This window comes from Alosa alosa, chromosome 19 (genome assembly GCF_017589495.1).
Source record: "Alosa alosa isolate M-15738 ecotype Scorff River chromosome 19, AALO_Geno_1.1, whole genome shotgun sequence".
In the NCBI taxonomy this organism is placed as follows: Eukaryota; Metazoa; Chordata; class Actinopteri; order Clupeiformes; family Clupeidae; genus Alosa; species Alosa alosa.
In genome coordinates this window covers 26,984,727-27,004,081 of record NC_063207.1, presented here as the reverse complement: position 1 = coordinate 27,004,081, position 19,355 = coordinate 26,984,727, and the positions used below count along the sequence as shown (strand labels likewise).

Genomic DNA, 19,355 nt, shown 5'->3' with positions numbered 1-19,355 from the left:
TGGGAGACAAGGGACTGGGCTGGAGGGAGCATAGTGGTTTTGGGTTTTGTGTGTGTGTGTGTGTGTGTGTGTGTGTGTGTGTGTGTGTGTGTGTGTGTGTGGAGGGGGGCTGTCTTTGCTTTCCTCCAGATAAAAAAAAAAACAAACAGGAGCCAAACACAAGTGCGGACACAAGGTGTGAGGTGGGTGTCACATCAGTATGTGACAGCCTATTACGTAGTGTGCGCACACACAGATTTCTCTGCTGGTTTGTCTGTCTGATTGTCCATCTGGTTGTCTTATTGAGGCTGAGAGAAACATGTGCGTAAAACAAAGGGAAGAGACGGACAGACAGACAGACAGAAGAGTAGAGCAGAGTAGAGCGTAGCAGAGCATGTAGCGACTGGCAAAAGGTACAGTATCTCTCTGTGTTGGGTTGGGACTCAGGCAGCAGGCACTGCTGGAGTCAGGCACTACACAGCCCAGCCAGGATACGGCCTGCAAGAAGCTAACCCTAGATTACTGAAACTGAATATGACACTGCACCCCCAAACGCATACACACACGCACACACACACCAAAACAAGGGAGATACCAGCAAGTGAGCATGCTCTGCAGTGTGATTGCTTAACTCATTCTATACCATCACACTGCCTTGCATCCATACATAATCAATAATTATGGGCTCAGTCCACGGCTGTGGGCCAGAGGAGATCTAAGGTGTCTCGTGAGAGTTTCGGTGGAGCCAAAAATGGGTAAACGCAGAAATAGAACAGAGAGAGAGGGCGGGAGAAAAGGGGCCCGAAATCCCTCCAGATTAGGATCTAGCCTATATGCTTCCAGAGTTTGGAAATAATCCAAAAACGCAAAAGGACCCTGGGGCAGTGCTGGGATTAAAGTAGCTGAATTCAAATAAATCTCCAAAGTACTGGGGGCTTTCACACTCGGCAAGAGGACTGACACATCAATGAGTCTCCTCATTTACAAAAAAACCCTTTCATGAGCTTCAGAGAGAGAAGGAGAGAGATAGAGGACAGTGATGTGGGGAGAGTGTGTGAGGGGGAGAGAGAGAACGAGAGAGAAATGGAGAGAGAGAGAGAGAGAGAGCCGGAGAGGTTAGCTGGATGGGAAGCAACCAATCTAGTAAAGCTACACTTCAAAAGTGTAGGTAAAGCAACGGTGTGAAAAAATACATGCAGATCAATAGATACAGCAGATTCATCAGATAGACATATCATGTTCATGCAATATGGATAGAAAGATAAAGAAAGGCGGAGTGAGAGAAGGATAGAAGAAGGATGGGGGGGGCAGTAACATGCATATCAGCCATTTCTGCTCCATCTTCACAATGCAGGCTGAAGCCTCGTTCTAATTAAGCCAAATTATTCTCGGAGCCAGAGCAGTGCTCCGGAATATTCCCTGTGTACACCTTTGCCGTTCTGGTTGGCCTCACAAAATATCCTCAATTATTTCTCCAGTCAACCTCCTTAATGATTTTTATCTCGGCAACTGTAAGGAGAACGAGGGGGGTTGGGGGGTGGGGGCATGCGGGTGAAGTTCGTCTGGCGAAAGCTTACTGTTGCAAAACCTAATTTAATGTGTCCTTTTTTCTGCTCGTGCAGGCAGGCCAGTGGATGCTTAATGTGGGTATTAGTATGAAGTGGCCAGTGAAAAATGGGTCTGCACGGGCATACACAGCTAAATGGAACAAAAGAACACCCAGTGTTTGTGTATGAGAGTGAGAGTGAGCAGGAGGGAGGATCGACGCTGTCTAATTACAGCCAATATGCTTTGGTCCCTGAATGAATGACAGCGCTCTCCTCCAATCAGTGGCTGACAACAGCCAGGAAGCTGAGCAGGAAACAGAACAGGGAGGGAGGATGGCAGAGACAGAAAGGGAGGAGGAGGAGAGCGAACAAGAAGAGAGCCACCGAGAGCGTGGCCGAGAGAGCGAGTGTGAGAGCCAATAGTCATTTGCGCTAATTTACAGCTACTTCCTTTTTAAATCTATTGTCAAAAAGATCTGACACTCTGGTTAATTTTACATAGCAACTGTGGAGAGAAGGTGACTTGAACCAAATGTGGCAAACTTTTACTGGTTATCAGATGATGGATCAGCAAAACTTTCCAATGGTTCAGTAAACTCAGAGATGACATATCTTCCCGATATTTCTCCTGGGGGGATTTTGGAAGATGCCTTCTTTCACCTCAGAGTGACAACCAGTCATCAGACGACAGAGCTGCAGTACATGTAAATGACATGCTGACATGTAAAATGCACAGCACATGTGTCAATAAAACACCCCAACATGGAGCATATTTACTTTACATAGCATGCTAAGTCACATGTGCGCGTTGGGACAAAGGGCATCCTGCTTCACCTGCCTGTGTGGGTGTTTACAGTGCCTTAGTGACTCATTCAGCCTTCGGGGGCTATTTAGACAGAGGTGACAGATCAAGTTGGTGGCGCGGGGAAAAGTGACGCGTGCTCTGAGCGCAGCACCTCTTTAAGCCCGAGTGGCTGTCAGTCTGTCATCCTCTCTGGATCATGTGTGCTGAGTGCGAGCATGTGGAGCCTGGGTCTGTGAAATTTGACTGGAATGTAGGATCGTCCCTGTGAACGACGGATGAAACTGTACACGTGAAGGGGGACTCTGTGGTTGGACAGGCAGGCACACTGGGGATGACATGCTTTACTTTCAATGGGCACTATAGTGGAGAGCATGGAATACAGAAAACCACATACTCTTTTACTCCGCTGCATTTTCCTATAATGATTGATTGCCCATTGCCCAGGAACAATGAATTACCCATGTTTAACTGAACATTATTGTGCATGATCCCAGAAAACCAAAAAAATCTTTTGAGTTGTGAAAAAAACAAGTGGTGACTTGCAGTGGTGCAATTATGCAATTCAGGGTAGGAGAGCGACGTCGAAGGGCGCTTGCTGTGTGTAGACTGCTGGCTGCTGTGGATGCTACTCACCGGTAGGCTGGAGGGACGGTCGTGGTGCATGGGACCCACATCTTCATGGTTGTTCTTCCCAGAGTTCCCCACGGGCTGGCTAGTGCTGATGCTGCCACCATTGCTGCCCCCTACTCTGCTGTTCCCATAAGCCTCCTGTGAGACCTCCTACCGCAGGGAGAGAGGACATGAAAAAGAGGACGGGGGGGGAGAGAAAAGTTTGAATCAGTAATGGTACTGTCTTTCTCTGATAGGAATGCATTTTGCATTAAGGCATCCCTTAACTATGGCTCAGATTGCAGTGAGTACACTTGAATAAACACTTGTGCGATCCTGAAAAATGAAAAGAAAGGACAATGACTCCTTTTCACAGTCAATGAAGCTTGGGCTTCATGACAAAAAAAGACTGATTCACACCTGAGTACAAATCTTTCATTATACACATAAAGTATGGGCAAGTGCACACACACGCACACACAAATACACAGACACACACAGACACACACACACACACACACACACACACACACACACCACACACACACACACACACACACACACAAACAAACAAACATACATTCTAGATATCAACATAGGCTAGATATCAGCCATTCAACAAAACATTCACCTGCTATCTTTGCACACAATCTTTAGACCACACACAAACACAAACAAACACACACTCTCTGCTCTGGTCTGGCGTCAGCTAGCTGAGGTCAAAACCTGCAACCTTGTGCCAGGTCATCCATCGGACACTTCCAGCCTCCTCCAGCTGAACCATCACTGAACGAGCCCACTCACTAATATGAGGCTCAAGGAGCTCCTCTGAGACACCGGCATTTGAAGCCCTTTCGGGAAGGGGGTGGGGGTGTATTTGGAGAGAGGGGGGCACTTCTTTTTTTTACCTCCCCATTAGCGCCACTGGGCTAAACGACACTGACGGAGCAGAGGCGGGAAACTCATTGGGCTTAATTAGATTGACAAGAGCCGCCTCTTTGCCACCTCTCCAAAGTCTGATGCCACAGGGCAAAAGCCCTCAACAGCAGCTTCACTTTATGCTGTGTGTTAGATTATTCAGTCAGTTCAAAGGCAGGGTGCTGGCAGGATGGTAAAGCCAGCGATCATGCCAGTGCACACACACAAACACACACGCCCACACAGACACACATACACATGTACACACGTACAGACACATACACACACACACACACACACACACACACACACACACACACACACACACACACACACAGAGCTTAGACAGTGACCACAGCTGTGTGTGTGTGTGAGGTTAAAGGGCAGCAGAGCGGAGGGACTAACCAGCAGAGGAGCACTGCATAGCCCCAGGGAGCTCCCTTTGGATCCGCCAGTTGTCCCTCTGCATAAGTCTCTCACAGGCTCCCTGCTTTCCCTTTCTCTTTTTCTTCTGCTCCCACAAGTGTGCACACACACACACACACACACACACACACACACACACACACACACACACACACACACACACACACACACACACACACACACACACACACACTTCCCCTTTTGACACATCTCCACTCCCAGCTGAAGCCACAGCCACACAGACAGGGGACGGGGCGTAATGGCAGCCGCAGTAAAACTCACTGCAATCAACCTCAGCAGTGGCCACTGATCAGGGCTTTTAACACAGTTCTGGATGCTATTCTCATTATCACTCACCTGTACAGTCTTTTTTCATTTGTAAGAGAGTTGAACGAAAACATGGCATGGTCGCACTATAAAAACATTACATTTCAGAACCACGTGACTGCAGTCAGAGGAGAAGTGCAAGAGGGGAAAACATGGTGGGCATCTGGTGACTTCAACGTCAAAATTGAGATCCATTATGCAAAAGTCCTGTTTGATAGCACTTTAGCTCTGAGGCAGAGTACAGTAATGCTGATAATGCTCCCAGACCAGTGGCACTAACACCTCAGGCTATGCACCCCTGCTTCTGCTGAAGTCTGTGCACTTCACGCTACACACTACAAGTACATCTGTACTGTATAATAGTTCATTTTGTAATTACAGGGTAAATCCCAGTAATTATTGCAATCATCGCTTCCTACAACACCAGCTGATTTATACTTTTTAGCCTAATGAAACCTAGCACACTCTTGTGGATAGATGAAAGATGGATGAAGGACGATAAATAGACAGACTGTATTTTTGCAACATCATCAATGATAATATTATCAATATGGATTTTTGTATGTTGGTTTACTGCCCTCATATTTTTGTCCTTATTTGTGTTGCCTATAAAAAGAAAGGCCTGTAAATGCAGTTCTTAAGTGAACATTTTTACAGGTGTAGTATGGTCAACTAAAAATTCTCTCTCATGAAAAAACCTGCTTTAGTACTGGTTGGCACTGGATGTTCTGCAAAGCCATCTTCCACTACAACTCATACTCACGAGAGAAAGAGAGAGAGAGAGAGAGAGAGAGAGAGAGAGAGAGAGAGAGAGAGAGAGAGAGAGAGATTTACACAAATTCATTCATCTTCATTACGTTCACCTGAGGTGCCAAATCAAGATTTGTTTCTCTCCTTAAAGGAATCCTAACACTCATAAAGCAGCCAGCAGGGTGATGCCCTTGTGTCAGAAACGGCTCTTTCAACTCCACTGGAACTCCACTACTCACTGGCCACGAGCCCAACAACTGGATTTTTATGACCGCAATGCAAGTCATTCATCTGGGTTATACTTCTAGTAAAAATATACAGCACTTCCCAACATAAACAATCAGGAGGAGGTGGGGGGCTCAGGAAGGCAGAGACGTACAATGAAGCGTGGCTTTCTTTGGCCTGGCCTCAAACAACATGTGAACACACACACACACACACACACACATTCACCTCATGTGCCGCTTCCACTCAAAGCAGAGGAAACTCCTCATATGTAAGCCAAATATTTACTCAGGCATGTGTGAGCGACTGTGTGTGTTTGTGTGTGTACATTGTGTGTGTGTGTGTGTGTGTGTGTGTGTGTGTGTGTGTGTGTGTGTCTGTTTACTCAAGAGGAATGCCATTAGAAGTGGGTCAAAACAAGGTCAGTCTCACATCACTGTTTACTATCTGACATCACAGTCACCTACTTTCACTTTCGGTTCAGCCAGATCATGCCCTCGTATGCTCTCTGGGCTGTGAGGAGTCACTTTCAGGTCAGTCAGTCAGACAGGGATGAGCGGCACTGCCTACTACCTCTGCACCGCATTTACTGGCCTCCACTTCACTATAACGCTCAGTGCGTCTTGTAAAGATTTAAGACCGCAAACGTTCCATAGTCAATCCTTTCCATATTTACTCTGGAAATGGGAGACTGCAGTAGACTAACTATTCCATTTCAGCTCTGTGAATTCTGGTCCTGGGCTTGTGCTGTTCCCTATCGATGCCAAAGCACTGTGTTTAGAGTGGATACGGCTGTATTGATGTAGCATCGGCACAATTAACTGTGATGCTGGTGCTGTGTGAAAGTCTATACTCTCCATTGGATCAGTGTGTTGCTCTGTGGCTTCATGGAGCAGTTTCACGTTTCAGGCCAATAATGTGCCTTGTATAACTCCTCAGGGAGGCAGTATAACTGTGTAAGATGTTGTCTTCTGATCTAAGAGCTATTTTAATCATCATGTTACACAAATCTCCTGACCTAGTATTGCTGGTTAGGCTAACAAAATCAAAATACCTATAACAATACCTGTAATGAATAATGTATAATACCTTTACCTTTCTATAAAAAAATAACATTTTTCCTTATTCAAAATACGGTTGTAAAAGAAAATGAAAGGAGTTTTCTTTGAGAATGTAAAAAAATGTGGGAATTCAATCGTATCAAAGGGAAGTATATAATTCTGGGGCATCATTGAGAGGTTTAAATGGCCTGATTCACCATGCTTGAAAGGAGAGGTCACATTCATAGGCAGACAGAAATAAGATTAAAGACAGAGACAGACAGAGAGAAAGAAGATTAAAGAACACATAGTCAGCTTCTGCTACCACATATATATATATATATGTCTATATGCTTCAGCAAAATAAGTCTTCCATTCATCTCCCTCCATTTCCTTTTTACCTTTTACCCATCCTTCTCTCTTCCTTCAGTCCTTTTCAGCCAACCACTCATCTTTCCCTCCCTCCCTCCCACCCTCTCTCTCTCCTCCCCGCATCCATCTATCCCTCACTCCCCCCGTCGGCAGACTCCTCATGACTACCAAATGAATTAGTCATTCCCACACCTTCGGATGCAGATCTCCGCCAAATCTGCCACTAATTCCATTAATATTCATTAAAAATTAAGCTTAATTGCATGTCTTTAAAAAGCCCCGTGGCCCTGGCGCATCCCAGGGGCCCTGGAGGACAGTCATTTCTGATTTAAACTGGGCAGCTCTTCGGAGCTTGTCAGCCACAAATACAAGGGGGCACCAGGCTCTTTTGGGGGATAGAGGAGGGGTAGGGTGCATTTTGAGGAGTGCTTAAGAAAGAGAGGGAGAGAATGAGAGAATAAGAGGGTAAGAGAGTGAGAATCACAATAAGAGGTAAACACAACATTTCAGGCAGGCGAGGAGAGTAGCGTTTGAAAAACTCCATGGTTACTGCACCAATGCAGTTCTTCTCAGGTGCTCTGTCTATGTCTATGTGGATACACCACTCCAGTCAAACAAAGTATTTTTAGTGGCTTTCTTTTCATGGGTACAGAAAAGCTGTGACAAAAAACAGCCTTAAAAACAAACAAACACACAACTGAGACACACACACACACACACACACACACACACACACACACACACACACACACACACACACACACACACACACACCCAGCCGTCTTAAGCAAAACAAAGGCGTCTCAGTGAGATGACAGATTACAAGGATGGCGGTGGGAGATGCGGCCCATCCATATTCATGCTCCCCTTGCGTCATTAGCTGAGACAACAATGGCACTTCAAATTGGAGTTTCATAATTGAAGCAATCAGCAAGTTGCACAATATTGCAGGATGTGGAGAGGAGCTGCCAGGGAGGACTGGCACATCTTATTAGCTCTGTGATGCTCCAAATCAAGGGCTCCGAATAAAAAAAAAAATGACATCTTTGATCAGAGAAACCTACAGCACACGACACACTCCTTTCAGAACACAAGAAAAGAATGCGGGTGACTGACAAAACATTTGAGTTCTCCTCCGAAACAGTGTCTGTCTGTGTAGCAGCATGTATTTTTTTTAACCAAACTGTATCTTTTTTTTCCCTTTCTTTTCTGTGTATGTGTCTGTGTGAATGAGGAGAGCTTGAAATAGGCTGACTGCCTGGTTGCTCATATCCCTAAAAAAAAAAACAGATTTATATATATGACATTTCTTCAATAGATTGTCCTTTCTTCCTTCACTGACTCCAGTTATAGTAGGACATTTCATGTTAGGAGTGAGGGGAGTGGGCTGTGTGTCGTGCTTGGCTCTGAAGCAGTTAAAGTCAGTGGTCTGCAGCAGGAGGGGGGAGAGCGCGCGGGTATTGTATTGTAACGCTGCTGGGCCTCTCTATGTCAAGCTGACAAGCTGGGATCTCCGCACTTCACGGTCGGCCCTTAATGGATACAGCTGTACAGCCGTGTTCAAATACAATGTCCTTCAGATTGGATTCTTAAGCGAGCAATCCCCTGACCTTTCTCACAAAGCAGGTACAACGGTGGCCTGCCACCCCCCCCCAGAGAGAACAGACACCTCCCTCCAAGCAGCTGGATCCAGCCCATAATAAGCCCATTTCATCCCTATGCTCCCCTGCGAGTCGCTCTGATGTACCAGTGCTAACTGCGGAATGTCATTTTGCGGTTAGGGCGGATTTTTTTTTGTATTTCATGTTATTTGACGTCCAGTGTGTCGCTCCCCACACTCTCTGGTGAGTCATGTAGCACTCTGTTTCGTCAGGTGGAGTGGAGTTTCCTCTCCGTCTTTGTTTGTTTGGTGGCCCATTATGCTTCGCCGAAGGAGAACCGTGCATGAATAATTACCTGCGAGAAGCCACATTTATCAAAACTTCCCCGTTGGGGCCGTTTTGTATGCAAACGTCGCCCTTGTTCTGCGCAGGCGATGGTGGAACAATAGCCACCACGGCAGCATGATCGGGGCTTTGATAATGCAGAAGTCGGTGTGCGCCAGAACGGTGCATGCGCAAGGACAAATTTAGGAGCGTTTTTACAAATGTTTACTAAATGAGGCCCCAAGGGAAAGCACTGCACTAAATACTAACCCTCTTTTCAGCGAGCAGCTTCATTAAGGCTGGCCACAGCATCCAAATCTGCATTTGAGATGCACTAACAGCACAAACAAACACAAATAGAAAGGTGGAGATAAAAATTCGGCACGCAATTAGCATGCAGCAGCACCGAGGCGAAAAGGACGATGGTACACCGTACACCAGGAAAAAAAATATGGAAAAATAGAAGAGAAAAGAAATAGAAAAGAAATGTTGTTGTTGTTTTGTTTTTTTTTTTTGGGGGGGGGGGGTTTGAAAAAGAAGCATACAAAAAAACAGCCATATTATTTTTTTAAAATCCATGTAACTCTGTGCTGGCTATAGCTGGGGAGAGTGCCACTCTTTCTTGCAGGGCTGGCAGCATTACAGCAGGACATTTAGAGGACTCCGATAAACTATGCCATTTAAAAGGTTATGACAATTAAAAGCAGCTCCCGCAAATTACAGTGCCGAGACCTTTCACATGAACGGGTCCCTCTTATCGCGGCGAGACCGGCTCTCTCCGAACGATGTGCCCTCTATTTCCTGCCGCACTAACCCTGCTCCCCTCCACCTCCCCCTCTCCACCTTTCTCTCCTTCACTCTCCTCGCTCTCCCTCCCATCCAGGCCAGCTTTTATTATCCAGTTAATTAAGCGGGTTCTTAGCTAATATTCAAATGCTGACCAATTAATGACATTGAACTTTGAATGGCCCTGCCTCTCCTCCCCGTCGCCGTGGCTGCCACAGCATCCTCCTTCAGAGTCCGGGGCCGTGCAATCGCCGGGCGCTGATTAAAAATGCCGGCGTGGGGAGTGGGGAAGGCGATACGGACGGGCAGCCGGCGCATGCCACAGCGTTTTAATTAACCTTGTGTAATTTGAATACACAGGGAAAGGAGCTGGCTCCACCACTGCAGACCCTGACTGTTGCTGTGCAGACGTACACCCCCCACCCTCACCCCCTCAACACACACACACACACACACACACGCACGCTCTTCACAATTCATACTTCCACTCGCCCCACCACTCAGGTCTGGGGGGAGGAAAAAGGGCTCCACGGCCTGAGAGTGCTTCACTCTTCTGGGGGCCGAGTGGCTACATCCTCCCGCACATACACAAGCAGAGAGACAAGGGCAAGCAGCGAGAAGGATGCCGGTCACGCAGCAGCACTCTGCCTCTTTAGCTGGCGCAACTATTCCATGAATCCAGTCTGCTGCACTACAGAGCTCATGTTTACAAAAATGTGTATAATGTGTATAATAATGTGGTACAAAAAAGCCTTTTTTAAATGGAGACAGTTTAATCCTTTCTGAGTTCTGTTTCCAAAATGTCTTCCTTTTGCACTGAGAAACAGTATTTTAAGGCACAGTACATCAAAATAATATTGTTATTGCTTGCAAAAAAATGCAGGAATATAATAATAATAATAATAATAATAATAATAATCATCATCATCATCATCATCATCATAATAATGGAAGACAAAATAATCATATCTGTAATGAGCATATCCCCTTGAAAAGCTGGCATATGGAACTCCAGCCACACTGCCAGAACCCTATTTTTTAATGCGGGTTAGTGAATGTGACTTCCGTCATCTGGAATAAAGGAGGTTTTTCTGAGAAGCTGACATTGGGAAAAAGGCCTGTCACATCCCTTTGAGGAACACTGATGAATTCTGAGCTGACGCAACTCTTTTGTTTTTTTGTTTTGTCTCGCCATTTTTTCTGTCTTTTTTCTGTTTTGTGTTTGAACGCCGCTGATGCTGCCAGCTTGTGAAAGGGAAAAGGTAAGGACATTCTCAAAGAGTTCTTTTTCAGGGGTGTTTTATTTTTTTCAGGGCACTGACTGATATCGGGAACAGGTTTATGATAGGACACCCCGTGCAACTGAGACAACAGAGGCGAACCGACACAAAAGTCACTTTGTGGAGTTAAATTAGCACCGGGGATGACAGCGAGGCCCTTCCAGTGCCATCTGCGATTTCTGTGTTCGCTACTCGGCAGGACTTACAGCCACCTTGCCGTGCGGCTCTTTATCTCAGGAACAAAGCTTGCCCTGTTCCTTCAGTCACACTTCCTGCCTGTGGGCATCTCTTTTTCTCTTTCCTGGTCTACTTGGATCAGTCGAGAGGCGTCCTGGAAGTGCCGTAAAAAGCCGACAGCGTGCCAATCACAGGGAGGCGTGCGGAAACAATCAGAGGTCGTTGAGGAAACAGCAGCAGAGATTAAAGAGCCAGTTGCTAAGCGCAGCCTCGCCAGTGCTGGTCTCTTTAAGTAAGGAGAAAATAGGATTTGCTGCAACTGTCATTCAAACAACCCGCACCAGACACAACAAAGCACCCAGACACCACAACAAACGTGTGGCAAAAGGTCACATTCGTTAGCAAATGTAAATAAATCCGAGAGGCATTTGAGCACATTGCTGACAGGATTTTCCCAACCTTTTTTTTTTTACATTGAAAATTCTGCTGGTTTCGCTCCATCTGATCTAAGTGGCGGTTAAATTGCATTTTTCAGGGAGCAAAAACACAGCACCCAGCAGAGTTTCTGAAGCCATTGAGACGGACAGCAGGACAAATAAATCCACAACCTGGAACAGCTAGTCCCAGTCTGAGCTTCCCCATGAAGATAAGACCTGTGAGTGGCCATGGGTATAAACCCTGGACCTGGCTCCTTCGCTTACCAAAGCAGCTTCCTATGAAGATAACAAAAGGTCAGGCAGAAAGAGCAGACTCTGTATCAGCACAGACACCGGTAGGTCTTAGGAGAGCCAAGCCCCCCAATCGAACCATGTCAAACGCCATGTCTAATCTGTCTGGATAGGACCGAAAGGAAACATTTCACTTTTGCAACCTCTCTTAAGGGCAAGTCTTCAGGTAATAAAAACTGAAACAACTTTGGCTTTTTGCAGGAACGCTACACAATGGCTAATGCATCGCTGAGTAGGTCACAGAATAAAGGACCTGGCTCCTTAGAGGCATTCTTTTCTTGCATAGCTGCATGGCTGAATACTGACCATATCTTTTTTATCTGCAGTGAAAAGTCAAGGTGATCAGAAGTAGAACTCTTGTAAAGTGATTCTAGTCAAGTCCAGAATTCCTATAGCACAATTTCTCAGATGACTTATCATTTAAACCCCAGTGACTACTCAAGGTTTAGCAAAGTTAGAAATGCAGATATCAATTATTGGCAAACTATTAGTCTAAAGTCTGGAGAAATTATTTCATATTACAGCACATACTCTACATGTTATTATATAAAGGGAATATACTGATGTTATGACTGTATTAATATAAATACAGATACATCTACAGATACATTATAGGTCATAATAATACAAGACAAACATTATTGCCAGGTAAGTCATTCCAGTATCAAGCCATGCTTCAGTGAGTCTGTGGAAGCACCAATCTTACAACCTCCAACATGGTTCAGAAAAAGCTCATTCCCTGCACTGGTAACAGTGTCAAGCTGTCAAATATAACACCCCTGTCATTAAACTTGATGTGACTGTAAAGTAAAACTGTCCTCTTTCCAATTTAGCTTCAGGTTCAATGGCATACACAAAGCCATACAGGAAACTGAGCAGCTCAGTCGACTGGAGGTTGTCGCGCAGTACAGGTTAATGGAGGCAGCAGCAGAGCCAATAAATCTGGAATCAAACTGTTGGAACCATAAAGGGATGACTTTTTAAAGTCCACCGAAAAAAAGGATGTGGGTCAATAAAATCTGGGTCAGGCTGAAGATGGCGCCCTCTGAGCGGGAGGCCAGGGAAGGCAGGCACTTATTCCTCTTTGAAAAATGACTCAGGAATCAAGGGTAATATAGTGCGTCTACCTTGTCCAGCGGAGCACTGTTATCATCATGCAACTCGAACAACTACTTTTTTTCCAGCAGAATTGTACAAACCAGATCAGTCCAAGGTGTTATCCAAAGGTCAAGCTTTTCTCTCCACAAAGAGCTCCCATGGATAATTTACTATTCCTGAATACAAATAGCCTGGAGCCTGCCTGACCTACATCAGCCCTTAAGTATGGGCAGCCAGGAAGAGAGGGACTAAAAAGATAAAGAGTTGGATTTGATTAATGCCATCGCCCTTTGAGGAAGAAGGAAAAAGAGCACTAACCTAGAGTCCAACACTGACAGGAAAGGCCAGGCGAGTTTCAAGAGCCAGAATGGCTTCTTGCACACAGCCAGCCTTGCACAACCCTCAGCATTCTTTAAATGTGCTCGGACTGAACACTGCGTGGCTAGTTTGAGGTCTCCCAAAGTTCATAAAGTCCACGCCGCCACCACCACCGCTACCGCCCCTTCACGCTGACCTCAAGAGCTCCGAAGGCAGCGCTCCACTCCTCTCCACCCCCCTCTGTGGCTGACGCAAGAGACGCCATCCTCCCCGTCTCCAGAGCAGCCTCCTCCAGCCAAGTTCCCTCCAGTCGGCCAACAGAGGTCACTTCAGATGGGCAGATTCCTTTCGCGCCAGAGACAACGAGAAACACATGGACTCCCTCTTCTAGGCCGAATGCTTTCAGGACTCAACCACATATTTTTAATGGGATGTTTTTATGTGCATTTATTTGCTTGTCTTCCCACACCAGCATACTTGTGTTTTGCATCAGGATACGCATAAATAACAGTGAGACAGTACAACACACAGTTTGCGCTCACCAGCAATAGGAAACCAGTGTTATTTGCCAGTGTCAACAACACAATAACAAAAACTGTCATCTTGCTACGCAACCATGTGGAAATCAAAAGGAAAGAAAATGGGAAAGGGCCATTTCTCCACATACTTGCACAAACCATTGGAGGAAACAAAACCATCTGTGAGGTTATCATAAACTAGAGAACCATTCCTCTGTGAGCCCACGCCCACCCCAGCCCCTCTGGCCACACCGATGACAGCCCTGGTGTGAGAGGGCGAGCCAGAGTTATGCCTTTGTGGTCTGAAACAGTGGGAGTGTGCAGTTCCAAGTAGGAAACAGCCAGAAATAGAACTCATGAATAATCTGGACAAGTAATCAGAGGTTCTGGCCCACGAGCTGCTCTCTGCCCACTGTTTCCAAGAAGGGACAGGATCAGGAGGGGGTCGTCTGCAGTCGGCACTCTTACCTGCTGTGGTGGAGGACGGGGTGGCAGGTAGACTGGCTGGGCTGGGGTGCCTGACTGGTGCTGCTGCTGCTGCTGCTGCTGCTGCTGGGACTGGTTAAAGTATGGTGGCTGGCCCTGCTGGCAATATGCAGCCATTCCCTGCTGGCCATACTGGGGAGGCACCTGCTGAAAAAGAAAACAGAATGGACATTATGTACATTGCTCAGTTTGTAGTAATTCACTGAATCGTTCTCAGAAATTATTATTATGCTGTAAAGTCATCATGAGTCAAAGAGGACCGTAGGGAGCATGACCATTTAAAACCATGTGCCGCAATAAAGCTAAACAAAACACATGAAATCAAAATTAACGCTGTACTATCAAGACATCTGCAACATAGTTCTCCTCTGAGGGGAAACAGCTCCTAAGCCTGTAAGACATCGAGACAAACAGTTTCAATAGCAGGAGCAGGAGCCACATGCTACTTTGTGGGGTGGACTGGATCCACAAAAATCCCTGTGGAGTTTGTTAAAAAGGGGAGTGCGTGTGAATGTGTGTGTGTGTGTGTGTGTGTGTGTGGGGGGGGGTGTTGAGAGCTGTGCAAACTGCGTGGGAGCGAGCTTTATTTACACTGGAATGATGTTCCCACCTGTCCAACACAACACGTCATCCTGGCAGCCTGCTGCTCACAGTGCTACAGTGTTCTGGCAGAGCCCTCGTGCCAAAGTGAGGTCACAAAGCAGCAGGGAACGTGGCAAACCCTTCAGGTCCTGTGCACTGCCAAAGTGCCAATACAGCCTAATTGGCAAAACAGTCAACAGACTACAGACATGGACTAGCGGATAAGGAATCCATGCCACAATGGTGACAGGAGATGAATGGAGGCAGAGGGGCTTGCCAACAATGAGCAACAGAGCCTTACAATACCGCCGGGCTGACTAATCCCAGCAATAACCAGTCAATTAGCCAGTGGTTTTCATCAGACATATTACACAATGTGATTAAAGGGGAGACAAAAAAAGGAAAACAACTAAAAAACAACACACACAAAAAAGGCCCTGGCTGAGCCTTTTATTGTCGTTTTTTAAGGTCTGATCCAGTCTCATTTGGGCCCGGCGGAGACACGAGGCTAGACGCTCGACTCAATGTTTCCTCCATTTGGCGGGGGTTAGGAGAAGGGGAGGTGAAGGTCTTTTAAGTCGAGCCAGATATCTGGTGTTGCCTTTGGAATGCGCTCTCCCCACGCTGCCGCCATGCCGTCAAATACAGCTGTGGCGAACACTTGAGCCCAGCCGCCGCACCCACCAAACTAACCCCCCCCCCCAACCCCCCCTGCTGCCTTCTTGCTCTCACTTATGTAACACTTTCTAATGAGCAGCTGCTTGGCCTGCCTCTCCAACACTCCACGAGAGGCTATTCCGAGGGTCACTGGGGCCTAAAAATGTGGGCTTAGCCATGCAGATCACAGCAAAGAGCTGTCCAGTTGTGTCTCTTTTTCTGATTTCAGTGCTTTCCGATCTCCGCCAAAGATGTTTGCCGCGTCTCGTTAAACATGGCATGTAAAGCCAAGCCTATGACCCATTGGTGCCTGACCGACTGACTGCTCTTTCGGGGAAATGCCTAAATATGTTCCCTGATGCTGTTCAGCGGGAGCAGAGCGTTATTTTTGGTCACCGCTCTTTGCCCGAGCTTACACAGAATGCTGTCACACCATCAGGACGATTGTCAGATGAAAGGATTATGTGGCATTTATGTGTCTCCACGAAAGGCTGTCAGAGAGACACAATATTTCAGTGTGGGCCTGACACATGGCGAGGAGGTCACAGTGGCTGGCTGCATGCTCTAATGAATGGAGGGGCTCTGCTGGCATGGGCAAAGATAGGCTATTAACCCCAATGCCAAGTCATCTGATTTCACAGCATTTCACCAGCCTAATGAGACACTTGTTAGTCTGCCTGCACACATTTCTGCAACAAATTTGAAATAAATAAAATAAAAAACAAAACAAAAGAAGACACAAATACACTATCATTCACAATAGCACACACACATATACACACAAATGCTCATTTCTTATAGGTTATAGTTAGCATAGATAATGGTCTACTGGGATCAGTGGTGCTGGCACTATTGCTCCAGTAAATAGGGAGAGATGCGGGCACTGTCTGTGTACAGGGTTGTGTAATAATATTGATTGACCCTACCAGAGGGGTAAAAGAACAGAAAAAGCAAGCTCACCTCTCTGTTCAGGTGTGCTTCCTGAAGGTGTAAAAATAGCTTGACGGAAAAGGAGAGGAATCAGGTCAGACTCTAATCTAAAACCTAGAGTGATGCTTCAGAATTCTTAAGGGCCTTGAATATCAAGCAGCATAAATAATGGAACGCTCAAAACAAGATGAAAAAAAAATTAACAGAGAAAAAACAACAAAAAACATAGGGGAAAAATTACACACATAAAAACCGAAGGAAAACAATAGTAATAGAAGGATTTATTGCCATCCCCAAATAGCAGGCCCATAACACATTTCTCATCTGGCTGCAAGACCAGGCTTTTTTTCCCCAAGAACTACACCAACACAAGCTAAGAAAGATGCTGTCTCCAAAAACCTGCTCAGCCTTAAACATAGCAACATCACCCATCCACATCACTCCATAAGCAACCAGTTCCGAGCATTTAGGCCGATCAGAGGCGAAAACTGCTTGTTATTCAATTGGTCCAATGAGCACAGAGTTTTCATAATTGTATCGCCTGAGTGCCATGGCTGGCTGCGTGTGTCCCAAGCCAACGCACAGGTCCCCCATTTGAATGACATATGGAGCCAGCCAACCAGAGAGACGTCGGAGCATTAAGCACTCCACACGGACATGACAGGATTATTGAGGGGGCTGCATTAGCACTAGCAGATTCCTGCGGCTAGCGCCTCGGCCACGCTCGGCTCCGATCAGCATCAGAGTGTGACGAATGCAGAGGGGAGGAAGGGACACCGCTGATCCACCATGGCACCTGACAAGACTGACCAGTAGTGCACAGTGACGAGGCGGATGGGAAAAGAAGAGCCCCTCCTCAGAGAGTTTTCGGACTCGACTTAAGACACAGTTGCAGTTGGCTATTGGGAACGACACAAAGAGGACAATGTATTGAGCCTTTATTTGTGCAATCTACTACTTGTGTTTACTCTGGTCTCAATCCGACTTCATATACTGTGCAGTACAAATAAAAAAAAAGCTCCACTGCATTCAGACAGTTCATACAGCACACATGTAAACTGGACAAATTGGATTAGTCCTCGAACTTAACTGTTTCATTCAAATGAAACTTAACTGTTTCATTTGAATTTCAAATCTGTGAACTTTTATTTGTCGACTACACTAAGTGCAGCATACTGAAGTTAAAACTAGACTAAATAAGTATTTTTCTGTACTGGCACAGAGGGACGTTCATATTGTAGTGATTGCTGAATATAGATAGATTAACCTTTCCTCCAGCTGCAATAAGCTTGCTAGTAACGAAATAAGATCAACCAACACTTCACTTCAAATTGGCACACGCAGGCTTAGGGAATACCCAGGAGAGAAGTGTTCTTTAAACCCCACATTTCCCTTTTAATTTGCTGAAAGCAGAAGGCTGCAAGCAGGCCCGAATGAGATGCGTGGCTCGGAGACGATAAACAATTTCTCCTCATGATTAAACATAGGGGAGGAGAGATTACATCGCCACTCTTGCAAGGTGACTAACCTCCGGCTCGACGTGTTTGATCTCCCCTCTCCCCTCTGCGCACACAAGCCACTTGACACTTCAAGAATGAGCTGCCCTTGGAGAGCTCGGCCAAACAAAGCGAAGTAACAAGCGCGAGGCAAACGCTCGGCCATGCTAACAGGAGTCGCCACAGAAACGAGCAACGAGCTGCCACTGCAGAGAAAAATATGCTGTATGACAGGGTGATGAATAGCCATATTTAACATCAAGACAAGACTGATATGGAGGAAAAAGGCTTATATTCTGTGACCCAAATGTAGTGGAGAGAACGTTGCATGATAATAAGGAAATAAGATAATAAGTAAGATCTTGAATAAGGGTCTTAACTGTGTGCCCCGTTAATATTTTCCTGACCAATGGTGCATAGTCCCCTTCACCCTCTTATGCAGTTAATGTCTGGTTACCAAAAAATATATTGACAGTGGACGCAAACTGCTAGCTTCTATTTTTTGAAACTTGAGCACTAAAACATCGAAATGGGGAGACACTGACTTCTCTTATGATAAATCCAAAATAACAGGCCTTAGAGAGGCCAAATTGAAAGGGCCCTGATTGTGTCCCATTTAGACACTAAATTGGGCACCCCTGTCGTTCTACCTCCCTCGTGTCTACTCTCAGCTGGGCAGACGCATCAAGCCTCTGCTGTGCCATTTACACGCTTCAATCAGCAGCTAAAAATGACAGCATCCGCTTCTAACACGCCCATTACTGCAGGCCAGATTTGTCGTGGCGATTGCCCCATCACTGTTCCAATAGAGATGCTGAAAGAGGACCAGGGGTTAATGCTCTCTAAAAATGTGTGAGCTCCAGCTCCGAGGCTCTGGTTTAGTGCCACCAATTCAAATGTTTTCCCCATTAAACTTCTGACCCCATTTCATGGCCAAGAAATGTAGGGGAAAAATGAAAGAAAGGGGGAAAAAACACAAGAGAAAGGACACAGAAAAAAAAACAGGATCCAGAAAGAGAAAATTCTGATTCATGTGTAGAAAATGGGTCTCATTCCGCTGGTCGATCCTGAATAAGCCTACATCTTTGGGAGGGAATTTAGCCTCCTGATCCTGCAGTGAAAGGATGGGAGGCTTTCCCAGTCTCCTCAAATCCCAGCAGCAAGGCTGCGAAAGGCTTCACTTGACTGCCAAACAGGGAACAGCGCAACCACAATCCCCAGCATCAGCACACTTCAGGCCCACACTTAAGACTGGAGCCAGAAGAAGTGGAAAAACCCCATGGACAGAGTGGTGCTGTTGGCCGGAGTTTAAATGTTGAGAAAGCTTGTTGTGTGGAAATCAGCACAATTTAATATCACAACGGGGAAACAAATGG

General features: G+C 46.1%; 1 protein-coding gene across 1 annotated transcript in view; it reads right to left on the bottom strand.

The window, feature by feature from the left end:
• Positions 1-19,355, bottom strand: part of LOC125283896 (AT-rich interactive domain-containing protein 1B-like) — a 151,284-nt gene that overhangs the window by 105,653 nt on the left and 26,276 nt on the right. Inside the window, 2 exon segments of the mRNA XM_048227432.1 lie at positions 2,965-3,111; positions 14,297-14,461. Of these exon segments, the coding sequence (XP_048083389.1) occupies positions 2,965-3,111; positions 14,297-14,461 (312 nt within the window).